Consider the following 23,708-nt stretch of genomic DNA (forward strand, 5'->3'; position numbering starts at 1 on the left):
ATGGAGGGGACAATGGTGACGGCGGGACAGGAGAAGCCACAGAAGCGGGTGAGGTTCCGCGTGGCTTCGGGGAACAGTGGCCGGGTGCTAAAGGAGATGTTCAAAGATGAGGGGCCTTCAGACTCCCTGGATTCAGACTGCACCAGCAGCTCTGATGCTGAACGAGCCAGCACCCCCTCTACAAGTGGAGATGCACATGGACACGTGTTTGGATACCTGGGCTCCGAGCTGGACAGTGAGAATGAGCCCGACGACTTGCTCGTGTATGCAGGGGCCACCAAGGACTGGATGTTCACCACCAAAAGGGTCAACATACTCAGCAAAAATGGGACTGTGAGAGGTGTCAAGCACAAAGTCAGCGCAGGTCAGACGCTGTTTGAAAATCTTCCTAATTCCAACAGTGTAAGTACATGTGAACGAGCCTGGGTTAATCGAATTGATTTAACTTGTTGCATTTTTACTCGGACGGTTTTTACACGAGTTCCCGTCGGTGTCAAGTCTAGTTACAGGAAGGGGCAACATGTGTGACCAGGATGAAAGCTTAGAATAGAGGACAAGGTCACAGAACAATGAAAGATTGATGATGCATTTCATTATCTGTTTCAAGAGAAACTAATCAGATTAATGAATTCTCAGAACTTTGCTTTCTAGTATTACTGGACTGTTTGTTATTCTGAGGTAACACCTGGCCCGTATATTGATGCAAAAGTGAAAGAAAGAAGGTCATCTCTACCAAACTATTCTCTGTAAAGTAGTATGAGGTGAAGACACAGCGTGACCAGACTAGATTATGTTGCTTATCCCTCTTAAGTGAGATTATCTTTCTCGTAGAGTGTGGTTTAAACGTGAATCAAGGCAGAACAGCCTGATCTGAGCCCAAAGGAAAGGGTTCAACAAGTACACGTACAAGTACAAGACTTTGTAACTATATAATTTATAATTTCAAGTTCAACAGAGGAGAATTAAAATAAACTTTGACCAAAAAAGTTAATGCTGATAAAATAAAATTGCTATATTGGACAAGTTTCAAGTCTCCGAAGTGTAAATTTATTTCAAGGCTGTAAAAAGACTGTAATATATAGCTTTCTGAAACATGTACCACTATTAAGTAAAAAAACCTCATTTTGGGATTAAAACTCCTTGAAAATGCCTCATTTGTTTCCTCTTCATATTATTCTTCCTTATTTAATAGCAACAAATAAAATGGTAAGTGTAGCTGCTGTTAATTTCGTGAAAGATTCTTGGAAAATGGCGCCAAGTATGCTAAATACTCATGTATATATATCTACACAACACAGGAAATACCACTACATGAGATACAGTACAGATACAGAGTGTTCAGAGTGGGATGGATGACTTAATCCACACATGGTTTGAATAAAAACTATGAATCCTTTAACTTTATTTGTGCTTCCTCGTAGATGGATTTATCCCTGGAGTTTGGGCGGATAGTCATCTACACTACGAGTTTCCGTGTGGTTAGGACGACGTTCGAGCGCTGCGAGCTGGTTAGAAAGATCTTTCAGAACCACAGAGTGAAGTTCATGGAAAAGAACATCGCGCTGGACAGTGAGTACGGGAAGGAACTGGAGGCGCGTTGCAAACGTGTGGGAGAACCTCCTTCGTTACCAGTCGTGTTCATTGATGGACACTACCTTGGGGTCAGTTCTCTCCGCTCCTGCATAATATTACCTGAGATCAATGTATGATACATCTGCAATGACTTAATTAAAGACGGAGGATTACTCTTTTTAATCGGCAGGGTGCTGAGAAGATACTTGGCATGAATGAATCAGGAGAGCTGCAAGATCTTCTGACAAAAATTGAGGTTAGTTCCTCTCAGTGTGCCTCAGAAATCACAATGTGCATAACAGATTTGACTGTGAAGTGAACTGCTTCATTTGGCCCACACAGATGTTACATTATTTAAATGCTGCATTTTAGATTTGCCTGAATACGTATAATATTAAATCTTAAGGTAATCACATTTATAATGAATGACTGGATTTCTTTGGTTGAAAGCCACTGAAGTGAACACATACAGATGCAAACAGCAGCACAAAGTTCCCTAACTAGCAATGCCATAAATAAAACACAAGTAAACTGCATTGTAAAACATGCGTGCACATCAATAGGCAACCATTAATAATGGAGGTCCTGTTATTGATTCTTTCAAACACATCAACACTGAGCAGATGGATTTGTAGCACAAACTGAACATGTACCAACCATTACTGCTTCACACTGAGCTGCAGCACATTCACTGGGCTTTTTTCAGAGTACAAACCACAAACAAGTGAATACAAAGCAGTATCGTGACATTTAAGCCATGGATACAGTCACTGCATGGTATTAAACAAAAGTATGCAGCTCCGAAAGGTCATGCATGCAAAAATCTGTCCAGAACTGACCACTGACATGGCTTGATTCATATCTGCAGCTCTGCAGCTGAGCAATTTGGAAAGGAAGCTGTGTTTAAAATAATATTATTATGCTTATTTTCCTTCTATCACACATTGAGAAAAGAAGGTTGTTAGCTCTCACGCAAGCCCATTAAATATAAAACTAAAAGCAGGAATAAATTGGCAAAAACTCTCCTGCATAGGAGAAAATACCCAGCAAACATGCCTGTGTGGGCACAGAGTTGGCATCTGTGGGTGAACTATGGGGCAGGCTAAACCCACACTTTCTGGGGCTCCTGCATAAATTTTCTATATGTAAATCCACTATGGGTTGCCCACAGAAAACCCATGTGGGCCCCATGTAGTCCAGTCCTTGTGGGGCCCGTAGTAGTTCTGCTCTTTTGGACAGCCAAAAGGAAATTCTTCTGGGCTGTGTGGGTCTGCCCACAGTGCTCTCACGCGGGCCCAAGGGGGCATGTTGCTGGGTAAAAAAAGCAAACTGTATTCATATGTTGCTTTTCAAGAAGAAACATCCAATGGAAGAGAGTTTGACAGCTTAGGAGTCACAACCTAAAAAGCACAGTCTCGTTTTGCTCTTAACCTGGATCGAGGTACTCCTGACAAGCACTTATTAGTGACTTCAGAGACCTTTTGGTTTCATGTTGATCTATCAGTCATTGCTAAAAGCTCAGGTTTTGTACAAGTTAGACAAAAAGGACATGCACCAGACCTAACATTAGGTAGGAGTCAAAACTTCTTCTGCAGATGCTCAATCACATTGGTATCTGAAGCATGCGAACACTTAAAGCTGTTTCTTATTGAGCTGGCTACTTGGGTTTTAGTGCAAGTGTGCAGGCCCAAAATCTCCTAGCAGAATGTTGCATCGTATTAAAATGAATATTGTTATTTATGTCAGATGTCAGTGTGTTTAATGTTATGCCTGCCTGGTGTAATTTTATTAATGGGTAAGTTCTTTAGTGGTAGTCAGTCCTGTTTGTATTTATTATTTAAATGAACCTGTCTGTCCGTTTTAGAGGGTACAGCATCCCCAGACGTGCCAGACCTGCGGGGGCTACGCCTTCATCCCGTGCCCGATGTGCCATGGCAGCAAGATGTCTGTGTTTCGTAACTGCTTCACGGATTCCTTCAAAGCCCTGAAGTGTACTTCGTGCAATGAGAACGGCCTACATCCGTGTGCGAGCTGCAGCCAGTGAGGGTGTTAAGTGCCTGAAACGACATCACTCCTTCTTTCCTTGGGACCCTACAAAGGGACTGTAATAATACGCAGGCAGTGAAAGTCCATACAGCAGGACTCTTTCTCCAGGGCCATTGTTAGCAAAGATTTGAATTTGTAATAAAATCTGTGAATTCATGGATTTTGGTTTTGCTCGTGTGTGCATGTTGAAGCATCATTTGAAGGTCACAAGTTTAGGTTATTGCAAAATCCTCATTCAAAGATCTTTGTTCGAATCTCTAAACAGGCAGTCAAATAGGTCCACTGAGGAGTCATGAACTTGCTTCCTCTCTTGCAAGCCTAAGCTTGTTAGTTAATTAGTGAGGAGGCCCCTTCATTAACAATGCTCTCATTACATAATCCCATATCAGACAGAGTCCGGGATAACAGACACTCAGCACCAGGAGTGAAAGTCAAGCGCTCAGTTTGCAGCCAGCAGAAGGCAGCAAACTGGAACGTTGTTTACAGGCAAGTACTGTTCAAACCTAGCATTAAAAATTCATACACAGTACTGTGCAAATGCTTCAGGCACTTCAGATGTTTGTACTCATGGCAACCTCGAACATAAAGAATTACCTAAACGACTAAGAACATGGAGTTCTGTAGAAGATGCTCCAGCCCCAGCCATGAAGTCTGTATGTTGACATGAAGCACAGTTTACCTGTGTACTATACTTTGAAGTTACAGGTATGGAGTTTCTTACCAAGAACAATATATATATATATTTTGGGTAATTGTCATACTGGCAAGCAAAAGGACGACTGAGACTCAGGTTTGTATCTTACAAAATCTTGACACACCCTTCTTTCTTCATAATTCCTTCCACCTTGATGAGATTCCTAGTTCCACATGCTATGCAGTGTCACCACAGCACGGTGTCCTATCACTGTTTCACTGTGAGGACAGTGTTCTTTGGGTTCTACACATCTCCCTTCTTTCTCCAAACATAGCAAGGCCAAAGTGCTCTTCTGATCATCTGACCAAAGGATGTGCTTCCAGTATGCACACCCTTTCTCTGGTTGTCCTTAGCATACTTCAGGCTGGCTTGAAGATATCTCTTCTGCAGAAATGGAGTTTTTCTTGGTCTGCGAGTCAATCCCTGTGCAGGATTCTAGCGATTCTCTTCTTTGAGACTACAATTCCACTTGACTAAGTCACACACCAGCATCTTGGCAGCTGCGCTGGGGTCTTTAGACACATCTCTCACTAGTTTTATTCCCAGAGTCTTTGAAGTCTTTCCTTTCCCACCTCTGCCAGGCTTCTTCTGTACTGTGTGGTTCTCTCTGAATTTCTTGATGATGATACTCACTCTAGTTCTTGACACTGACCTGACTTGACCCTCAGTTTTAACATTACATTACACACAGTAGTTTGTGCTATGGCTCAATAAAAGGGTCAGTTTTTCAATAATATTGACCCTAGTAATTTTTATATATTAAGAAATAATTCTGTTATTGTGTACAAATCAAAATAATTCCTGCTTCACTTCAACCTTATGTTAAACCACCTTTATTTTATCGGCTGCCCATGACAAACAAAAGATTGGAGCAGTTTGAATTTCTGTGTGGATCCTTTACATATGCTGACCTCATTATTTAAAGCTCTGGCGATCCATCACAAACAATAGCTTATGTAGCAACAGGGTTTGTGCTTCTCATGGTTTTACTATTCTAGTCACAGAGCTAAGTAGATGATTAGTGGAAAAATCAATATCAATGTTTAAAGAGGGCACTTTTATAGCCCATCTGAAGGTGTTTCTGTATATTTACTGATGAAAAATAGCTGGAAATTTGGGATCTGTGATCTTTTTTGTGTTATATTCCATGATATTACATACATTAAAACAGAATTTTATGAGATAATCATTTTGCATCAGTTCAGTGTAGATGCCAATGTAGAACCAGTTCCAGGCGTTTCCTTTTACGAAAAGAGCACCCAGTGCCAAAAAAGCTTCCTTCCCATGATTGCTGGGTTAGAGACTGTTGAAGTCGGAGGCTATGGGAGGGGCAAGAAATTATAGATAAGCTGGTTCTGGTTACCATAATTTTCTGCCCATGGTAACTACTGCAATTTTCCTCACATAATTTAAGGTTCTCAAATCTTTCAGAATATAGACTGGTTTTCAAAAGGCGCCACAGCAGAACTGGCTCCACACAGGCACCGTCATGATATCAGTAAAACTAGGCAGGCAAAATGTAAGTAGACATAAACCTCACCCATATTCAATGAAAGCATTTTAACTACATTTTTGTGCAGTGCTGATAAATCTACAAAACCCTCAAGTTGTTTAGAGAACAGACCCTGCTGTTTATATATATATATTAAAAACCTGATATATTTGGCTGTGAGCATGAGGTTTATTTGGCAGTAAATCAGATGCACTGGAGCCTACATGTTAAGAGACTTGGGTTCATGCAGAAGCAGCACAATCAGATGGTACTAACAAAGAAATCTGGATAATTCAACCCAATGAGCTCTTGATGTGCACACGTTTTAACAGTCCGACGTAATGCAGTGCATGTACGCCTTTAACTAAATTAGCATGAACCTAAAAGACACAGCTCAGTGGCAGATCACATGCAGTCCTCGCAGTTTGTGTTTTTAAACGGATGATGTCATTAGTTGGCTGCCATCCACGGGGTCAGGGAAACGCAGTGCCCGAGCCGCACAGCTCTCTATGCTGTCATAGCCCTGTACAATGCTGCTTGAACATGATTAGACAAGGCAGCACTGTAAAGAGGCTAAAAGCGTAGAGCAGGGTGATGATGCTCATCCGCCATGAAGACTTTTCGTGCCATCATACGCGACCTGGATTATTCTAGATGCTCCTCACCTGTGATTGAAACAGCAACCAAATCGATCATTGGGGGGGGGGGGACGTCAGAAAGAAAAAACACACATTTACGCACACACAGTGGGCCCGCGTAAAAGCAAATACACAGTGTTGAGATTTTCTGCAGGAGTGATGAGAGATGATTACAACGCTACGTTTGTTGAATTCAACCCCGCGCTGAAGAGTAATGGGTTTCGGGGTTTTGTAACCACAGGCTTGTGGTGATGGAGGAGAGGCTTCATGAAAATCTGAGACCCCAACTGTGCAGGTTAACTGCGCCCCCATCTGTGGGTTGATGGAGGCGAGGGGGGGAAACAGGATACATCGAAAATAATAACATAAAGCAGCTACATTTTTTTCTTTACCTTTTTGTTTTTTTTAAAAAAAAAAGGCGCCGACAAGATCTGTCTGTAAATGACTGAAAGCGGCGATGTGGCGTGCAGGAGGCTGCGAGAGGGCTGAAGATCTATGTGCTGATCTCCAGACAAGAAAGACGCTCCTCGACGCAGGTTTCTTTTCCCTTTTAATAAAAATGAGCCGAATCAACCCCTAGGATCTATTTTTCTCTCTCTAGCTACACATGCACAAGCGATTCTCTCTGTTTGAGGGGAGACATGGAAGGAAACAGGATGGGCAGTGGCACAACTGACTTGGGAATGGTATGACGAGACATGACACCGATATGCGCGCAACACCCCAAAAATTTAAGACAACATTTAACGGTGAAAAACCTGCAAATGGAGATCGTCCGCCCTCCAGGCTCGGCGAAAAATTATTTCAGTCGAGCAGTCTAGCGTGGTCCGGCCGCGATGCTGTGCGTAATGTTTTGAACGGTCGGTCAATGCGCAGACTGGTTGGAAATGACTGTTTTTATTGACGTCAGCGAACAGGCTAGTGCCCCCCTCTCTCATCCCCACAACTGCACCATCTAATGGACTTGGGTTTACATTCCAGTCATCCATCTGAGCTTTAAACAGGAAACAGGAATCCAGTTCGGGGAAAAACAATGCTTTAAATTCTACGTTTCTAAAAAGCAAGATAAACATATCTGGTGGTGCCTTTTCCAAGACCTACAAAGTTATTTAGGTTTTTTCCGTGTGTGTGTAAGTGTGGAGAAAGAAAGTGTGGAGCTTCTACAAGCAACACCAATGAATATTGGCACAGCATTCAAAACAAAAGAGAATTCAAACAAACGACACAAAAGGAAACCAAAAATAATTTAATAAATTATCTCATATTCGTCCCATGTCCTTCAACAGTAGCGTCATCGTTATGACCCAGGAAGAAACAGTTCACAATCCCCTTCAAAAACACAGATCTGCCTTCCCAACCGAGGCGAAATGACTCCGGCCCCCCTCCTGAAGCATGACAGCACGACGATCATGTGTCAGCGGCAACAAAGAATGACAAGCAAAAACACCGTCACAGTCCGGTTTATACAGAACATTAGCAGATACATCATGAAGGAGTAACTTCACAACTTTTTCTTTTTTTGCCACATGCTCCACAGGGTGACGATGCCTGTAAGTTTTCAGCTGTTGGTGGACTTCAAGAAAAAAAGAAAAGAAATAAAAGGTAGCTGGTCCACTTGTCTTCATTAAAGATCTCTTATTTATACATGGTGGGCAAGAGGCAAGGACGTTTCCACTCCTTCTGCATTTTATCTTTGGAACAATACAATCAGTCACGTGACAAGACGAGCATTTCTAACCCTAAGAACAGCGTTTAGAGATGTAAAGTCAGTGCCTATTATTGGCTTGGAAGGATGTCGTCATCAGAGCTCGTTTAAGATTATAACCCATTAAATGAAAACAATAATACAGTGCAGGGTTTCCAACACTGTATTCAAGCCCAGTGGTCCAGACCAAGTATTTCAGATTTTTCTTAAAGGCAACAGCGCCAACTGTTAGGTTAGCTACTGTATCTTATTAGGCTACCAGCTCTGCCAGCTGCTTTATACATATAAAACAGCTGTTTGAACGAGTTAGCAGAATCAAGAAGTAAAAACAAAAAGTAAAAAGACTAGGACAAACGTATACAATGTTGTTCAGCTGATATTTGATTATGTGAGCATATTTCATCTTGATCTGGGGCTCTCCTGCTGATACAGACCGTTTGCTTGCTTGTGTTTGGAGAGAAAAAGTAGTGCTAGCTGTTCACAGTTCCTCAGTGTCACAAAGGCTCCTATGCTTGTCATTCTGTCCTATATATATGGTGGAGGATCACCATGAGGTCGGCATATGTACAAGTAACCCCTGTGTGCCAGAAGCTTTCTTTTTTGTTTTGCTATGTATGATGACATAGCCAGCCAGTATTCCCAAAATGGCCATCGCAGGAACACAGCTCTGTGAGCAGAGAAGCCCCGCCCACACGTTTAAGCCATCTGCTGAAGGGCAGCCAATCAAAAGACTGTTAGCTTAAAGGTAACCAGGATAAAACAGCTCATTTGAGACTGAGGATGCAATGAGGGCCTGCACCAAGGCCCAGTGTAGGATACAGTCTGGCTTATTTTGAACTGTGAATCATGTAAAGCCAATCTAATGTAAAAAAAGTGATGAAACTTTAAACCCTGACTTATCGAGCACTGCTGGTCAGGCCTGTCGACTTTTCTGGCGGAAACTCTGCAAATCCAGGTTAGACAACTTGTATTCATAACATCAAGTCCTACTATATTCACTCTACCTATTAAATATCTCAATAATACCATTTGACTTTCTATAATCGCAATAAAAATCTATTCATCACAAATTCTGTCTTTGTTAGAGAACCTGCGGCATCGCACCGTCTTCAGTTTTAACATTAAAAGGAAACAGAAAGAAAAACCCTCTAACATTGTCTGGTCATTAAATAAGTCTGGGTTGAAATTGTAGCTCTTTGGTTTCCTTTTGCACTAATAAAGGAAACTCTGTCACTGTGGTACAAGTCTAGTAAACGACACTGGTCCTGTTCTCGGTTTTGCTTTAGACACAGACATGAGCCCACATCATGACACTTTTATGGAGGAATCTGAGTCTAAGCAACCAGCCAGTGGACTACGCTGTCGTAGTTTGTGTGCGAATTTCTAGTGAAATTCAAGGAGCCTAATGACAGCCGTTAGTCTTCTGCCAGAAACACTCGCACTGGAATGTGAAAGCGGATCTCTGGCAGGGTGAACTCACAGTGTCCCAGACTGAAGTTCGGGCATAGCTGCTCGAACACTGTCTGTGCTCATCCTTCTGGACTATTCTACAGTAAGACTTGAGAAGTTGTGCGGGTTTGTTGTCCGTGTTTGTTTTGTAGTCAGAAAGAGAGGCAGAGGCAGGCGTGGCCGTCCTTCCAGCTTTTTCTTCATGGCATTTCGGGATGTTAGAGTATCTCCAAGTCTACATGACGGACCTCTGGGTTGCGTTGCTGTAGAGGCACAAAACCAAAGTTACGCACAAACTTGACTTGCAATTCTTAATCAAATACTTTTATTTAAAAATACCATTCTATGGTGAAAACGGAGGTTTGTGGCTTATGATAGGTTGGAAGCCTGGATCACTGCGATCCTCTTCACAAAAAGCTAACAGGATGTTTTTTGCTGAAAATAATGTCTGAGTGAAAAAAAGCGTATAATTTTTCTTTATCAAACCGCCACCAAATCTATGTTTTTGATATGTAAATGCAATTCCCAGAAGCAACATTGTCAACGTTAGGCTTTAAATGAACGACACCATGGCTGGATGATCAGAAATGGATCTTTTTTGGGAGATGGGATCATGTTAGATTTCCCAGACAACACTCTTAGTCAAATTCACAAGTGGGATATTTCTTATTTCTTTACAAAATCTGAAAAGCTGCTGCAATTATTTTAACAAGGACATTATTATAATGAACTCAGTGACTGAGATATGAGAGCTCATCCTGAGTGTTTCCCAGCTTAAAACAGGAATCTGGAGGGAGTGACTACGAATACAAACACAAAGGGTCTGCATCTTCTCAATTCATGCAACAGATTCTTTTGCCTTAGGAGAACTTTAAGCATTCCCCTTTTTGCCATTTAAGTAACAAAATGTATTTTAAACTTGAGCAAATTAAACCCAACTTTACAAAAAATGTATTAAACATCACAATACTGGTGATCCTTCTCCGGTCTAAGGCCATGACCTCTTTGGGCACCAAAAGTGTTTCGTGATGCATGAAAAAATAAAGTCATTCCCAGATTTTATGACTTTTTCCTGCTGCACTCTGTAACAACATGAGACAAACAACAAACTAGAATAGCAAAGAAATGTATATTTCAGTACTTTGAGCTCTTTCTCCAACCGGTCCACCTCAGCTCCCAGGGTGTCGATGATGTTCTCTCCGTGTTTCAGCATGAAGTTCTCCAGCTCCTCCGGGGTTTTCACCCGCTGAATGTCCTGCAGAGACACAAACACAAACATGTAGTTTTGTCAGTAAAGATACGGGTCAACATTCATGACATCGGTCCTAGCCTGCTATTAGTGATCATTGGCTAATGCAGCTCATCTGTGCCTTCAAGGCTATAAAACATGGCCCACCTGCTCAGCCATGTGATGTCATGTGATGTCTGTCTCTTGGGTGCTTGTGTTAAATAAAACAGATTTAAATACAACTTAGATTTTATTTAAATCTGGTGTGGTCTCCCAATTACTGTCTGAACTTTGAGGAATGTAGTGACAGCAAAAACACCATACGATAATTAATAATAATAAAAAAGTGTCTTTAACAACGTCAGATGCACACCGCACTAAACTCAAAGATTTTGTTTCACCAGTGAATGTCAAGAACATACTTGAAGCAACTGATGTCTGTGTAAAAAGATCAGTAATCACTGGAATTCATACTGAAGAACTGTATGACACACTGCATAGCTCATGGCCTGCAAGGACAATAACTCCTGCAGATGATAATTACACATTTATGTGTGGAAGACACAAGAATGTGACATTTAACAGGATTAGTTCTTTTATATTTCAGGACTCAAGGTGGCTGTGTACATCTGACGTTTTTAGAGAAGTAAGGATTTCTACATGCAAATGATCATGAACTGTTTGCTCAACACGATGAGCTGTGTTCACAGGATAAATAACTTCAGGGAACAGATTAGAATCTTGTATACAGAAAAAAACTATTTGCATAGTGTTCCTGACTTTATTAATAAGTTATTAAAGCAACTACTAAAAATAGCAGTGGCCAAACATCCAGTCCACAAACTGCTCTCATTCTGAGTACAAACATCAATACTAAAACAAGATAACTTACGTTGAGGATTTGGTCAATGTCTTGTTTTTCCAGATAAGACCGTGTCACCACGCGGCCATCGAAGTCAACTTCAGCCTTGAAGCGCACTTTACTCAGTCCCATATCAGTGGCCTTCACATCATGGATGGCCCTGCCAACAACACAATAAAACATCTCAATGGAAGAAACAGAAAAACTACGGATCTTAGTGGAGGGAATCTGCTACAACACAAAACGATCCAAATGCAAATGCAACAAATAAAAGAAACCAGTGAAACTGGTTAAAGGGTCATTTTTAATTTGAACTGCTGTTCACTGCATGTTGATTTAATCTTGACCACTTGTTTGTGGGAGGATTCAATTTATCAAAACGAATCATCCAGATTCGGAGTTAATCGAGACCGAGTTCATGTTTTGCAGTCGAGGAGGTTCGCGTGTGCGTTTGCTGACCTTACAGCAGGATCGTTCTCCAGAAACTCTGTGAGCTTCTGCACGTGCCCAGCCTGTATGGATCGTCCCAGCAGGGCCTCTGTGTTAGTGTAGATGAGGAAGGCGGAGACTGTGCCCAGCAATGTGCCAACGCCAAGAGAGCCCAAACTATCATAGGCCGGGTTACCTGGGGTCAGCGAGTAAACATTCAGGTTAATGACTCCAGTCCAAAAGATCGGAAACATTATAAAACCGAGACATGACAACTCATGTATTTACCTGTAAGTGAGGTGAGCCCCATGCAACCAGCAGCCAGGATAACTCCCAGTACAGCAGCAGCATCCTCCAGCAGCACCACATTGGTGCTGGGGTCTCGGCTCTGCATCACTGCACACATGAAATAATACGAGAGCTTATTTATAGCTGAATTTTCAGATTTCTGACTTTATTTTGCAATATGCAAATTAATTCTGCCTCAGTGATGCCGTCTACACACAGCAAGACAAAACACACTATTTTCATTTTACACCTCATCCTGCTGTAAGTGTAATCGCAACAAAATCTCGAGTTATTTCCATACATATTTTCTTTAAGTTAAAAGGCACAATCATACATGTGGCTACTTACCAACACAAAAACATGCGTGTTGTCAAATAGCAGTTCCTAACATGGAAATCTCTAAGAGGCAGCCATAATAGCAGCTGTTTTAATGCTTTTAGCACAGGATACACTTTAGCATCCACTATGAAAGGAAAGGAGATAATTCACTGACAAGTACAGATGATCATCATGACAGTTTTGTGGAAAAATATGAATTAATGACAGATAGTCAGTATGGGTTCAGAAACAACAGATCAACAGCTTTGGCACTGATAGATTTAATGGAAAAGATAACGGAATGTATGGATAATAAGAGGTATGCGCTCGGAGTTTTCTTAGATCTAAAGAAGGCGTTTGATACTGTTAATCATGAAATTCTATTAAAAAAACTGGAAAAGTACGGGTTTAGGGGAGTGGTTTTGGAATGGTTAAAAAGCTATGTAGGGAATAGGCAACAATATGTACAAATAAATGAATATAAATCTAATTTGATGGATATAGCTTGTGGAGTACCTCAAGGTTCAGTACTGGGTCCAAAAATGTTTATTATGTACTTAAATGATATCTGCAGAGTATCGGAGATTTTAAAGTTTGTAATATTTGCAGATGACACAAATATACTGTGTGCAGGTGGGGAGTTGCCACAGGTTTTGGAAATGATCACACAGGAATTAACGATATTAAAGAAGTGGTTTGATATAAATAAATTATCATTGAATCTCGATAAAACCAAATTTATGTTGTTTGGAAACCAAAAGAAAAACATCGAAGTAGAAATATGTGTTGACAATGTATATTTAGAAAGAGTAAATGAAATAAAATTTCTTGGGGTGATCATTGACCACAAGCTCTGTTGGAAGCCACACATTACTTATGTTCGGGGGAAATTGGCACGGGGCATTGCCGTCCTGGGAAAAGCAAAGCATATGTTGGATCAGAAAGCACTGCACATTTTATACTGTGCTTTACTACTGCCATATATGAGCTACTGTGTAGAGGTCTGGGGAAACACATACAAAAGTAACACACAAACAATAACTATAATACAGAAAAGGGCCATTAGATTAATAAATAATGTAGGGTACAGGGACCATACAAATGCACTCTTTGTCAAAATGCAAGCTATTAAATTCCAAGACTTGGTGAAGTTTAAAACAGCGCAAATAATGTATAAAGTCAGAAATAAATTGCTTCCCAAAGAAATCTGTAAATTGTTCATAGAAAGAGAAGGTGGGTATAACTTAAGAGGGAAATGGAATTTAAAAATACAAAGTGCTAGAACAACTTTAAGAACTATGTCAATCTCAATTGCAGGAGTTAAATTATGGAACAGTCTAACAGAAGAAATAAAAGACAGTCAAAACATAAAACAGTTTAAAGTAAAATATAAAAACCTAATTTTAAATAAGTATAAGAATGAAGAAAACGGGGTTAACCCAGGACGGTAATGTTGCTGGTAATGGTGTTGCGGTTCTTTTTTGGTTGTTTTTTTGTTTTGTTTTGGTTTGTTGTTTTTCCATAACTTGTGTATCTGCAAATATACACATTCTGTATTTTTCATATGAAAGAAACTATACTGTGGTGGGGCTTGCTAATTTCTTGTTTTTGATATGTATGTTATGTTTTGTTTTACTTCATATGTTTATATGTTTCATATGTTGTTTGTTTAATTTAAGACAAAAAAAAATTAAATGAATGAGAGGTAAAACTTGAGGGGGTAGGGACAAATAAGTAAATACTTCAGCCTACTCCTTTTCAAACAAATAATGGAATGATATTTTGTAATGATTGTGAAGGCACATGTTTGAAATGTTTGAAATAAAAATGAACTGAACTGAACTGAACTGAAATTACTGCCATGTTTTCCACAAATAGTCATAAACTGCTAATATATTGATATCATTTGATCTTTTCTTTAACACTTTCACCCTTTCAAACAAGAATGCTAAAGGCAATTATGAACCGTGGGCTAATGTAACAGAAACTGTGGGACACAGCATTTTAATCCTAATATTTATATACAGAGCACTTTTCTCAACACATATTACAATAACTGTAATATGTGTAACTCAGTTTGCACTTATTTAATCTCATTCGAGAATTTCATTGGATTATATTCACACAAAGACAAGTTAACCTGCATAATCTCATCCAAAGAATATTTTTGCTCAGTTATTCATGTTGAGATAAGATGCTTTCGTTTTTGCAGTTGGGACATTGTAGTCCCAAACAAAATGAGCACATATTTGCCACATTGACCTGGAATAAATTGTAGCGCCAGGTGTAAAGACAGATATGAACTGATCTGTACGTACCATATTCATAAAAAGACAATCCTTGCTGGCGGGCGCTCCTCTTTATCTCATTGATGGCAACCAGTAATGTGGCTGAGAAAGAAACAGATGTCTGAGAACAAGCTGCAGAGCAATATCTGATCTGATCTGTTGGTTCATTACTATAACTTACCTCCTTCAGACACCAGAGAGCCCGCCAAAATACAGTAAGCCTGCAATGAAGAAAAAAATATGTCGGGAAATGTTTTTTAAATTTGTTTTGAATAATTTGAGTCAACACAGACACTCACCCATAACAAAGACTCGATGGGTTCCGGGTGCAGCAATCCCATGATGCCGTGGTACCAAGAGAGGCCTGCTCCCATCATAAAAATGCCCACCCCACTGATGAGGGAGGCAATGTAGCGCATGTTGGAAAAGCCATATCTAAATATCAGAACAAAAAAGCAAATACAGAGCAATGGCGCTCAATTACAGCCAACATTTACTCCACCATTTTTTATGTAGAGCAATAACAGAGATGTGACACCCGCCGCAGCCTCAAAGAGTCAATCATCAGCTGAAGCAGGCACACCGAGCGACACTGAGGTACCCACAGAAGACGTTTTGTGGGCACATCTGCTCACCATCATAGCAAAAAACTCTTTTTTTTTCTTACTGTCTTCATAATTAGTTGCAATGTCATGAAACTTCACAAATAGATAGAAAACGGATAACTTAGAAGGTGGGAAAAAAGCCTTGTAGATTTATTTTGCATAAGGACACAAAACCTTTTAAATGTTTTTTACCACTGAAAGTAAAGTTATAAATTTACATAAGAAAGTTCAAAAGACCTACCTGGAGAAAATGGCTTACTTATACTCACTATGTGCATCCTCAGCTCCAAAAATTTAAAAAAATGGTGTGGGTGTCTTTTCCAAATCCTTTCTCCCTTCTATGAATTATTTATTAGCAAGTATCCACATCAATGTATCTAATGTTTCTACATTTCTATACTTCTGTAGTGCCAATGTTAGTAATGTGCAAGAAAATTTAATATTTGGGTGCTGACAATATGCTGCAACTGACTTTGACACATTACTGCTTTTATTCCTTTTCTGGCGAGCACTGAACCTCTTCTTTTAATTAGTACAGGAAGGTGTAACACTTACGGGTGCACGGCATCTGGGTTGCGGACAGACTGGCTGATTCCCAGAGCGAGCAGAGCCTGGTTGCACGTGTCGGCCAAAGAGTGGATGGCTTCAGAGAACATGCTAGCTGATCCAGTGTAGACCCAAGCCAGGAGCTTGAAAAAGAAATTCAGCCCATTTCTGAGAACAGAACATAAATAAGTGAAGAGCTCACCGGGCACACAGATGTAAAGTTTCACATTTCAAGCTCAACAACAGTTCTGATTAAATTGGTTTATAGATTTATCAGGTTGCCTGCACTGAAACCCATTTCTTAAAAACTGTTTTAATCCAACATTGTGTGTAAATTGTTCCAATTTCTATTCTAATGCCTCTCAATCACTGTCATGTGCACTATGCAGTCCAGTGAGCCTCTCACCACTCTCCTATTTCATACTGATTTTGCTACATGTGACTGCACATGTTCTCTAACACAATCACCTTAACTTAATAAGCCACAGGACTGCACATGATGCATGCAGTTTCCATGCAATTCCTAATAGAAATGTGTGCATTTCTCGGGGAGTCTTTACAAGTTACTTCTCATCTGAGTTCACATGAATGTTTTGCACTTTTATTCATCCGCAGCGATTTCTGTTTTGCCGTTTGATTATTTTTGCACCTTCTGATACTTATCCAGCATACTGTATGTAGTAACCCTGCTGAAAACAGACCCGTAGCTCCTCTCTCTAATCCAATACCTCCCACTGTGTGTGCAAGAGCTCAGCAAAGCTGCTGAGTGCAGAAAGACTTGGCCACAAGACCAAAATGCACTCATGAATGAGGGAGACTGGTGAAACAACTTACATGCAAATAGCAACCATGACCACCTTCCCTGGCCCTTGTAGAAATGTTGTCCTCTGGCCTGATCGTGGCTTTATGAAAGATAAGAGACATTATTACTCTGCAGTTAAAAGGAAATAAGACCTGTACTACGAAGCAGGATTACAGGCTTAACGAGATGACTTCAGTGTTAACATATGAAGGTGCTACACCACCACTGGAACTTAACCTGAGCAGGTTTTACTCGAGATCAGCAGATACGAAACCATCACCATTCCTAGAAGATCCAGTGGCCCACAGTGTGCAGATAAAAAAGAAAAAGAGGGTCTATAGTTTTTAGAGACCATCTAAACAGTTCCCTTAAATAAACACATTCTAAGTGCAGGGAACCTATGGCCTTCAATTCTGTCCTGTTGGGATACACAGGGGTACAAAGCAGCACAGATTGGGCCTCAAAAACAAATACTGTGTACGCACCAATCTGTGCATAAATCCTGCGTACGAACAGTTCACACACAAATCAGTAATTTATTAATAATTTGGTATCTGAATTTGTTTGTACCTCTTGAACATCTTTAAAAAAAACAAACAAAAAAACCTACTTACTACTACTGATTATTACCATTATCAGTTTTTCTTGTTATTATCATTATTATCTTTGGTCATAATTTACAGCCTTCATCTAGATACACCTGCTCACATTCATACAAACACACTGGTTTGGCAGCAGCAGTTGTGTTCACTATAACATGCCTTATGTATTTAACTTGTCTTGAACCTGTGGTTCCAACATCTTTTGCTACCAAGGCTGCTGGATTGGACTTTTTACTTTTACCATTTTAAACCTTGTGGGGTGCTTCCTGTTTTAGGCAGCCCACTTTAAATCAGATTAATTTGCACAAACACAGGTAAAAACCAAAGTGACCAATTTCAAAGTAGAGCACATATACAACTATATTCTTTTTTTTTTAGTTCTTTCATTTCTGAAATGCAAGATGTATTACTGTACAGAAAAAGAAAAGCATCAGATAAATACCAGTTAAATACCAAATAATCATAAATGGCCCGCTGCTACGTGGCCACTTGAGAGGATGATATTACTACGATCGTTATTGGGCTCATATATGATTTGTGGCTCCATGCAAATTTTTGTGTGCTCAAAAATGTCCCTTTTGATACTAAAGGCTGAGGAGCTGTGACCCAACTACTCTTTGTTCGTAAAAGACACCACTAGACAACAAATCAGCAGATCTGTGTTTGTGATGGGTCTACCCCGGGAAACCCCGGGTTGACTTTGAGAATTAATAACCACCTTTGAGTAATGTGGAAAAGCTATCCTATGTATGCTGAACTTGCACTGCAGTACATGCTCTAGGTATCCAAAAACCCTAGTTTAGGTTGCTAAGCAAATAAGAAGATGTATGTATGTTGTTGTCAGGATGTAACACACCAGTAGAGTATAGAAAATACCATGACGCTCCAGACAAATGGAGAACAGTGCAGTCACTGAAATAATGTCAGCATCGTAGACTAAAAAGGGGGACTGTGTGAATGCCAACAGATAATAGGAATGTGTCAGAGATGCAGTGACCTCTCTAACAGGGGCAAAGATCAGGTAAACACCAACTGATACTATTTTATCCAAAGAACTTGGACGTGGGTAGATTAACATTACTTATCATGCTATGGACAGCTGGTAATATTATGTAAATAGTAAATGAACTGGTTCTTATATAGCGCTTTTCTACTCTACCTGAGCATTCACAGGACCTTATACAACTTGTCTCGTTCACACACACAAAAAAGTGCTTTATATCTAACATTCATACACCAAGGGAGCAACTTGGGATTAGCATCTTGCCCAATGATATTTGGCCTGCAGAGTGGACCAGAAAGGGATCGAACCATCAACCTTTCATTTAGTAGATGATCTGCTCTAACCCCTAAACAATTACAGCAATAGAAGCAAAGAGCTCACCTTAGTGTTTCCCCAAAAGTCTTTATATTCTTGCAACAAGCGCTGATTCCGAAAAATATCTTAAAATAAAGAAAAAAAGGGCAAAACAAAGCTGATTAGTTCACAGACCAACAAACGACAGAATCATTTCACATAAATAAAAAAAACAACAATGTCATCATTAATACATGTTTCCACCTGCTATTTCATGGCTGCTGTTAAACATTTTGTCACCAAAAATCAAGCTTCGGATTAGAACTTCACTGTTGTGTGTGTTTACATGCATGAAGCATTTGAATAGAGTAAATCATTTTGACATGCACTGGACTGCCTGACTTTCTGGAAACAGTAGTAGTAGCTGCGCTTCCGATGATTTTCTACTTTTATCCTCACCTTGCTGCGTAGATTTCAGTTTCTCCTCTCTGCCGCATTTGTGACTTATTTTTCATCTTTGAAAGGACCTACACTGCATTCTTGTTGTGTTGACGAAACAGACATGCACAGTAAGGATAACTGGCAGGACATTTTGATCCAAAGGAGCACAGATGGGTCAGAACCTTCCCACTGGTGCATTCATATCTAGCGTTTTTATTCAGGTCAGGCTTTTAATCTTGTTACTTTTGTGCATGTGAGCATGGCTGCTGTCACTGTTAACTCCACACTTGCCTAACTCAAGGTTGACTGCTAGGTATAATTTTTAAATGTTAAGATTTAGTCCGTATACGCTTCAAAGCCACTTGTCTTTGTCTCTGAGTTTCTTTAACACTGATGGCCAGACAGTTAGTTTGTATATCACAGCTGACATGACAAATGATCTATAACATGTTAAGTTAACTTTATTGTGTTAGGGTGTCCCGACAAATATTTATTTTCCGTGTCAGGCTTTGAGTGCGAAGAACTGGAATATTTCAGTACATTAGATCTAACAACGTGAGCGTTTGTCAGAGGTTTTAGAGTAATATGGTGAGCAAAAAGAGTGTACTCAGTACACTGTGGCTACGTATTCCAACTGCAATGTTTTCTATAAATTAGCAAAAAGTTTTGAAATTTCAAAGCCTGTTGAACTGTTTTGGATTAAGACCAAAGATAAAAACCTACTCTCTTGGTACTCTCTCTCCACCTCTTTCCTGAGGTTTCTCTCTCTGGCCAGAGCTTCATGGCTTCCCCAAACATCTAGTGCTCTAATAACAAAGAGAAATAACTGAATTAACAGGGGTTAAGAGAAAAATATCAGTGAAGTCTCTGGATTAAGCAGTAATAGTTTGGGAGGTGTTGTAACGTATTTGTGCTTAAGATGGAAAGCAGAGGTGTTTAACACTTACTTGGCCTCAACGTCTGAGCGCAGGAAGACAGTGAAAGCCTCTGTGTCATCATGGGGGCTGCGCCTTCTGATCTTCCGGAGTTGTTCCAAATCACTGTGAAGACGTGAGGGTAAGACTTAAGTTAGACCCATGCTGCACAAGGCAGTCCTACATGAGTTAATCACAGCAGCACACATCCTTATTAACCAAAAGAAATTTGTCTACCAGCATCTAAGTTAGCAGAAAACACTCAACACACAATTTGGTGCTGTTGTATAAATCAAACACTGAATGTTAAACAACTGAGGACGAGGAGTTACCTTGGTTTGAGGCAGAACTCATTCATCGCTCTGACTGCAGTGATGAAGTTGTTCTGAGTGTATTTGGCTCCATATTCCCTTTTCTTCAGGACAGCACGAACTGCATGTGACCACAGTGGGAAATTAAATTCAAGCTACCCGATCACACCCACATTCTTATTTTAAATGAGTTTAACGTGATGGAATGACAAATGTTGTTCTTTACCTTTCACTTGAATTGTCTCTGCTTTAGTCAGACCCTGAGGTGTTGCACCTATTAGAACAAATAATGTATCTTAACTGCACATTCCTCACATCATACATTTATCATTTAACTGTTTCCTACTGTTTGTGTTGACACGAGAAGCAACAAATACAAAAATATGCTTGATTATAAAGGAAAACCTGTGCACATCACAATGGTTTAAATCAAGTCTCTCAACAGCTACAATTTATGGAGCTTATGGAAATCTTCAAGTTTCTTACCTGGTGATTCTGGGGTGGCCTGTGCAGCACCAGATACAACCTTTGCTGCAGAGGGGGCATCACCTGATGGTGGTTTTGGGGGACCATCTTTACCGGTATCAGAGGTAGAGTAATACTGGACCTTGCCCAACCCTAGAGAAACTACACGGCAGTCTGGGAGGCTGAACCATAAGCTGTGTAGCCCTCCGCTTTGCCAACCTGTGCAACACAATCACAACTTGCCTTTTCATGCCCTCTCAAACAAACACCAAGCCTTAAGAGAATGAACAGATGACCTTAACGTGAAAGTCTGCTCACCGTGGCACAGCTGCGGAAACCTCGGGGGCCGCTGTGACAGGGACGATCTCTGTTGCAATGAGACCCTGCGGAAAACATGCCACGGTCTGTGGGCGGCCAGGCTGGGAAACATCCTCGCTGTAGCGGGAATCGGTACTGACGCACAGGAACTTTCTATGCAAGAGTCACAGACAGTCCGCACGTCAACGTAACCCACTTCTGACAGATTAAGGCCTCTCACGTCCACACAGTATCACCAAGCAACTACGTTAGCATGGCTGCAAACAAGCGTTTAACTGACACGGATGTCAGTTAAACCCCGTACCTGCTTGCAAGCACTCACAGAGATAACCCGGCGGTTACGTACCAAACAAGCTAACCTTGCTAGCCAACACCGTGAGCTAGTAACCCTGAGCCCTCGTAGGTAACAAGTGCCGTATAACATTTTAATTCACTTAGAAACACCTGACTAGAGCGTACATTTAAATGGAGTGCTCATAGAACCCAGTACCTTTCTGTGGTGAGGTTTATTCAGCATAATCTGTGTCCATTTTGCGAATCTATGGCCAAACTGATGATGTGAACGCCACTGTAGCTTCACAAACACACACGTGACTTGTGACGTGAAGTATTCGGCGTTGCTTTAACAGATATCGCGATATTTTACAAACCGTTGTTTGGACCATTCGTTTTGACATCTGACCAGGAATTTCTTTGAAGCCGTAGTTTGCTCTAGTATTTGATGCTTCTTGAAGAGTTTCTATGCTTCTATCAGTTTTTGTTTTCGATGCTCGTCTTGTAAATTCACCAGCAGGAAAAAATATGCTTTATGTGAAAAAGTGTTCATTTATTTATTTTATACTACAAAAAGATGACCCATATAAATCATGACTTGATTTATCAAGGGGAAGAAAAAGCTATCAAAACTTACCATATGAAAAAATACACCAACTCCACTTGTTAAATTATGAATTCACTGTGGTTAACCATATTTTTTGGAAAGCTGAGTTCAGTTTTACTAGCCACAGTCAGCTGTTGAGAAAAGGAACACAAAGGCTTGTCTTAGAAGAATAGAATAGAATAATCCTTTAATTGTCCCACAACGGGAAATGTGGTTGTAACAGCAGCCAGAAAGACACATATACAAACAAACAGTACACAGGACACAGAACAGAAACATACACAATTTTTCTTACATATTTACATTAAGGACAATGGTTACTATAAACAGAGTACAGTTATTAAATTAAATAAAAATAACTACAGATAAGAGGCAAACCAGGTTGTAGTGCGAATCGGTTGATTAAATTATTGCAGTTACAGCGCAGATGTAAACATCCACGTTTGTTGGGAGCAGTTCTGATTGTACAGTCTGACAGCTGCAGGGAGGAAGGACCTGCAGAAACGCTCCTTCATGCATCGAGGATGCAGCAGTCTGTCACTGAAGCAGCTCTGCAGTTCAGCAACATTTACATGCATGGGCTGGGAGACTCTGTCCATCAGAGATGTTATTTTGGCCACAGTCCTTCTGTCTCCCACCACCTGCACTGGGTCCAGGGTGCATCCCAGAACAGAGCTGGCCTTCCTGATGAGTTTATCCAGCCTCTTCCTCTCAGTTGAAAATAAACTGCTGCTCCAACACACCACACTGTAAAAAATGACAGATGTCACCACAGAGTCATAGAAGGTCTTTAAAAGCGCTCCCTGGACTCCAAATGACCTCAGCCGCCTCAGCAGGTAGAGTCTGCTCTGACCCTTCCTGTAAAGAGCATCAGTGTTGTGGCTCCAGTCCAGTTTATTATTCAGGTGAACACCCAGGTACCTATAGGAGTCCACTATCTCAATGTCCACTCCCTGGACGTCTGCAGTGTAGAGGGTGAAGAGGAACGGTGCCAGCACAGTGTGGGGCCCCCGTACTGCAGACCAGCGTGTCAGAGACACAGCCCTGTGTCCTCACATACTGTGGGCGTCCTGTGAGGTAGTCCAGTATCTGGGACATGTGGTGGTCCACTCCTGATAGCTCCAGCTTGTCTCTCAGAAGTCGTAGCTGGATGGTGTTAAAAGCACTGGAGAAATCAAAGAACATGATCCTATGGAAAGGGAACAAAAACAAAACAAAAAATCACGGACAAACAGTATCCCATATTCTTGATTTTTACTTTACAAACACTTGTTGTAATGACTAACTACTCCTGACATCAGGCTGATCCTGCCACGATTTGTTCCCCCTGTCTAAATGACAGACAGTATTTCATAGTTGTTTATGTTTTTAAACCCATTTTGCACAAAGAGGCATTTTTTGAAAAATGTATTTATAGCAATGTTGAATAATATTATTGCACAAGAAAAAAACAACACGTAAAATAATCACACCGTGACGCTTCTGCCTTTCTAAATGGAGGGACAGTAACGTGTGTAA

General features: G+C 40.6%; 2 protein-coding genes across 2 annotated transcripts; one reads left to right on the forward strand and one right to left on the reverse strand.

The window, feature by feature from the left end:
- On the forward strand, positions 1-3,616 carry grxcr1a (glutaredoxin and cysteine rich domain containing 1 a). The gene is made up of 4 exons (XM_085373547.1): positions 1-402; positions 1,422-1,661; positions 1,763-1,828; positions 3,437-3,616. Exons 1-4 carry the CDS (start codon positions 1-3, stop codon positions 3,614-3,616), a joined length of 888 nt encoding a protein of 295 aa, XP_085229673.1.
- A 4,894-nt stretch (positions 3,617-8,510) lies between these two features.
- slc30a9 (solute carrier family 30 member 9) lies at positions 8,511-21,880 on the reverse strand. The gene is made up of 18 exons (XM_085373553.1): positions 21,801-21,880; positions 21,311-21,463; positions 21,014-21,211; positions 20,754-20,801; positions 20,549-20,648; positions 20,250-20,342; positions 20,026-20,108; positions 18,949-19,007; positions 16,995-17,062; positions 16,170-16,328; positions 15,309-15,444; positions 15,191-15,230; positions 15,040-15,111; positions 12,404-12,511; positions 12,146-12,311; positions 11,717-11,846; positions 10,738-10,851; positions 8,511-9,859 (listed from the first exon to the last, which is right to left on the reverse strand). Exons 2-18 carry the CDS (start codon positions 21,420-21,422, stop codon positions 9,815-9,817), a joined length of 1,731 nt encoding a protein of 576 aa, XP_085229679.1. The 5' UTR covers positions 21,423-21,463; positions 21,801-21,880; the 3' UTR covers positions 8,511-9,814.
- Between the last annotated feature and the right edge of the window lie 1,828 nt (positions 21,881-23,708).

The sequence above is a fragment of the Diplotaxodon limnothrissa genome, linkage group LG2, assembly GCF_057381915.1.
Source record: "Diplotaxodon limnothrissa isolate DT_005_m linkage group LG2, D_limnothrissa_male_GT1.1, whole genome shotgun sequence".
NCBI classification, from domain to species: domain Eukaryota; kingdom Metazoa; phylum Chordata; class Actinopteri; order Cichliformes; family Cichlidae; genus Diplotaxodon; species Diplotaxodon limnothrissa.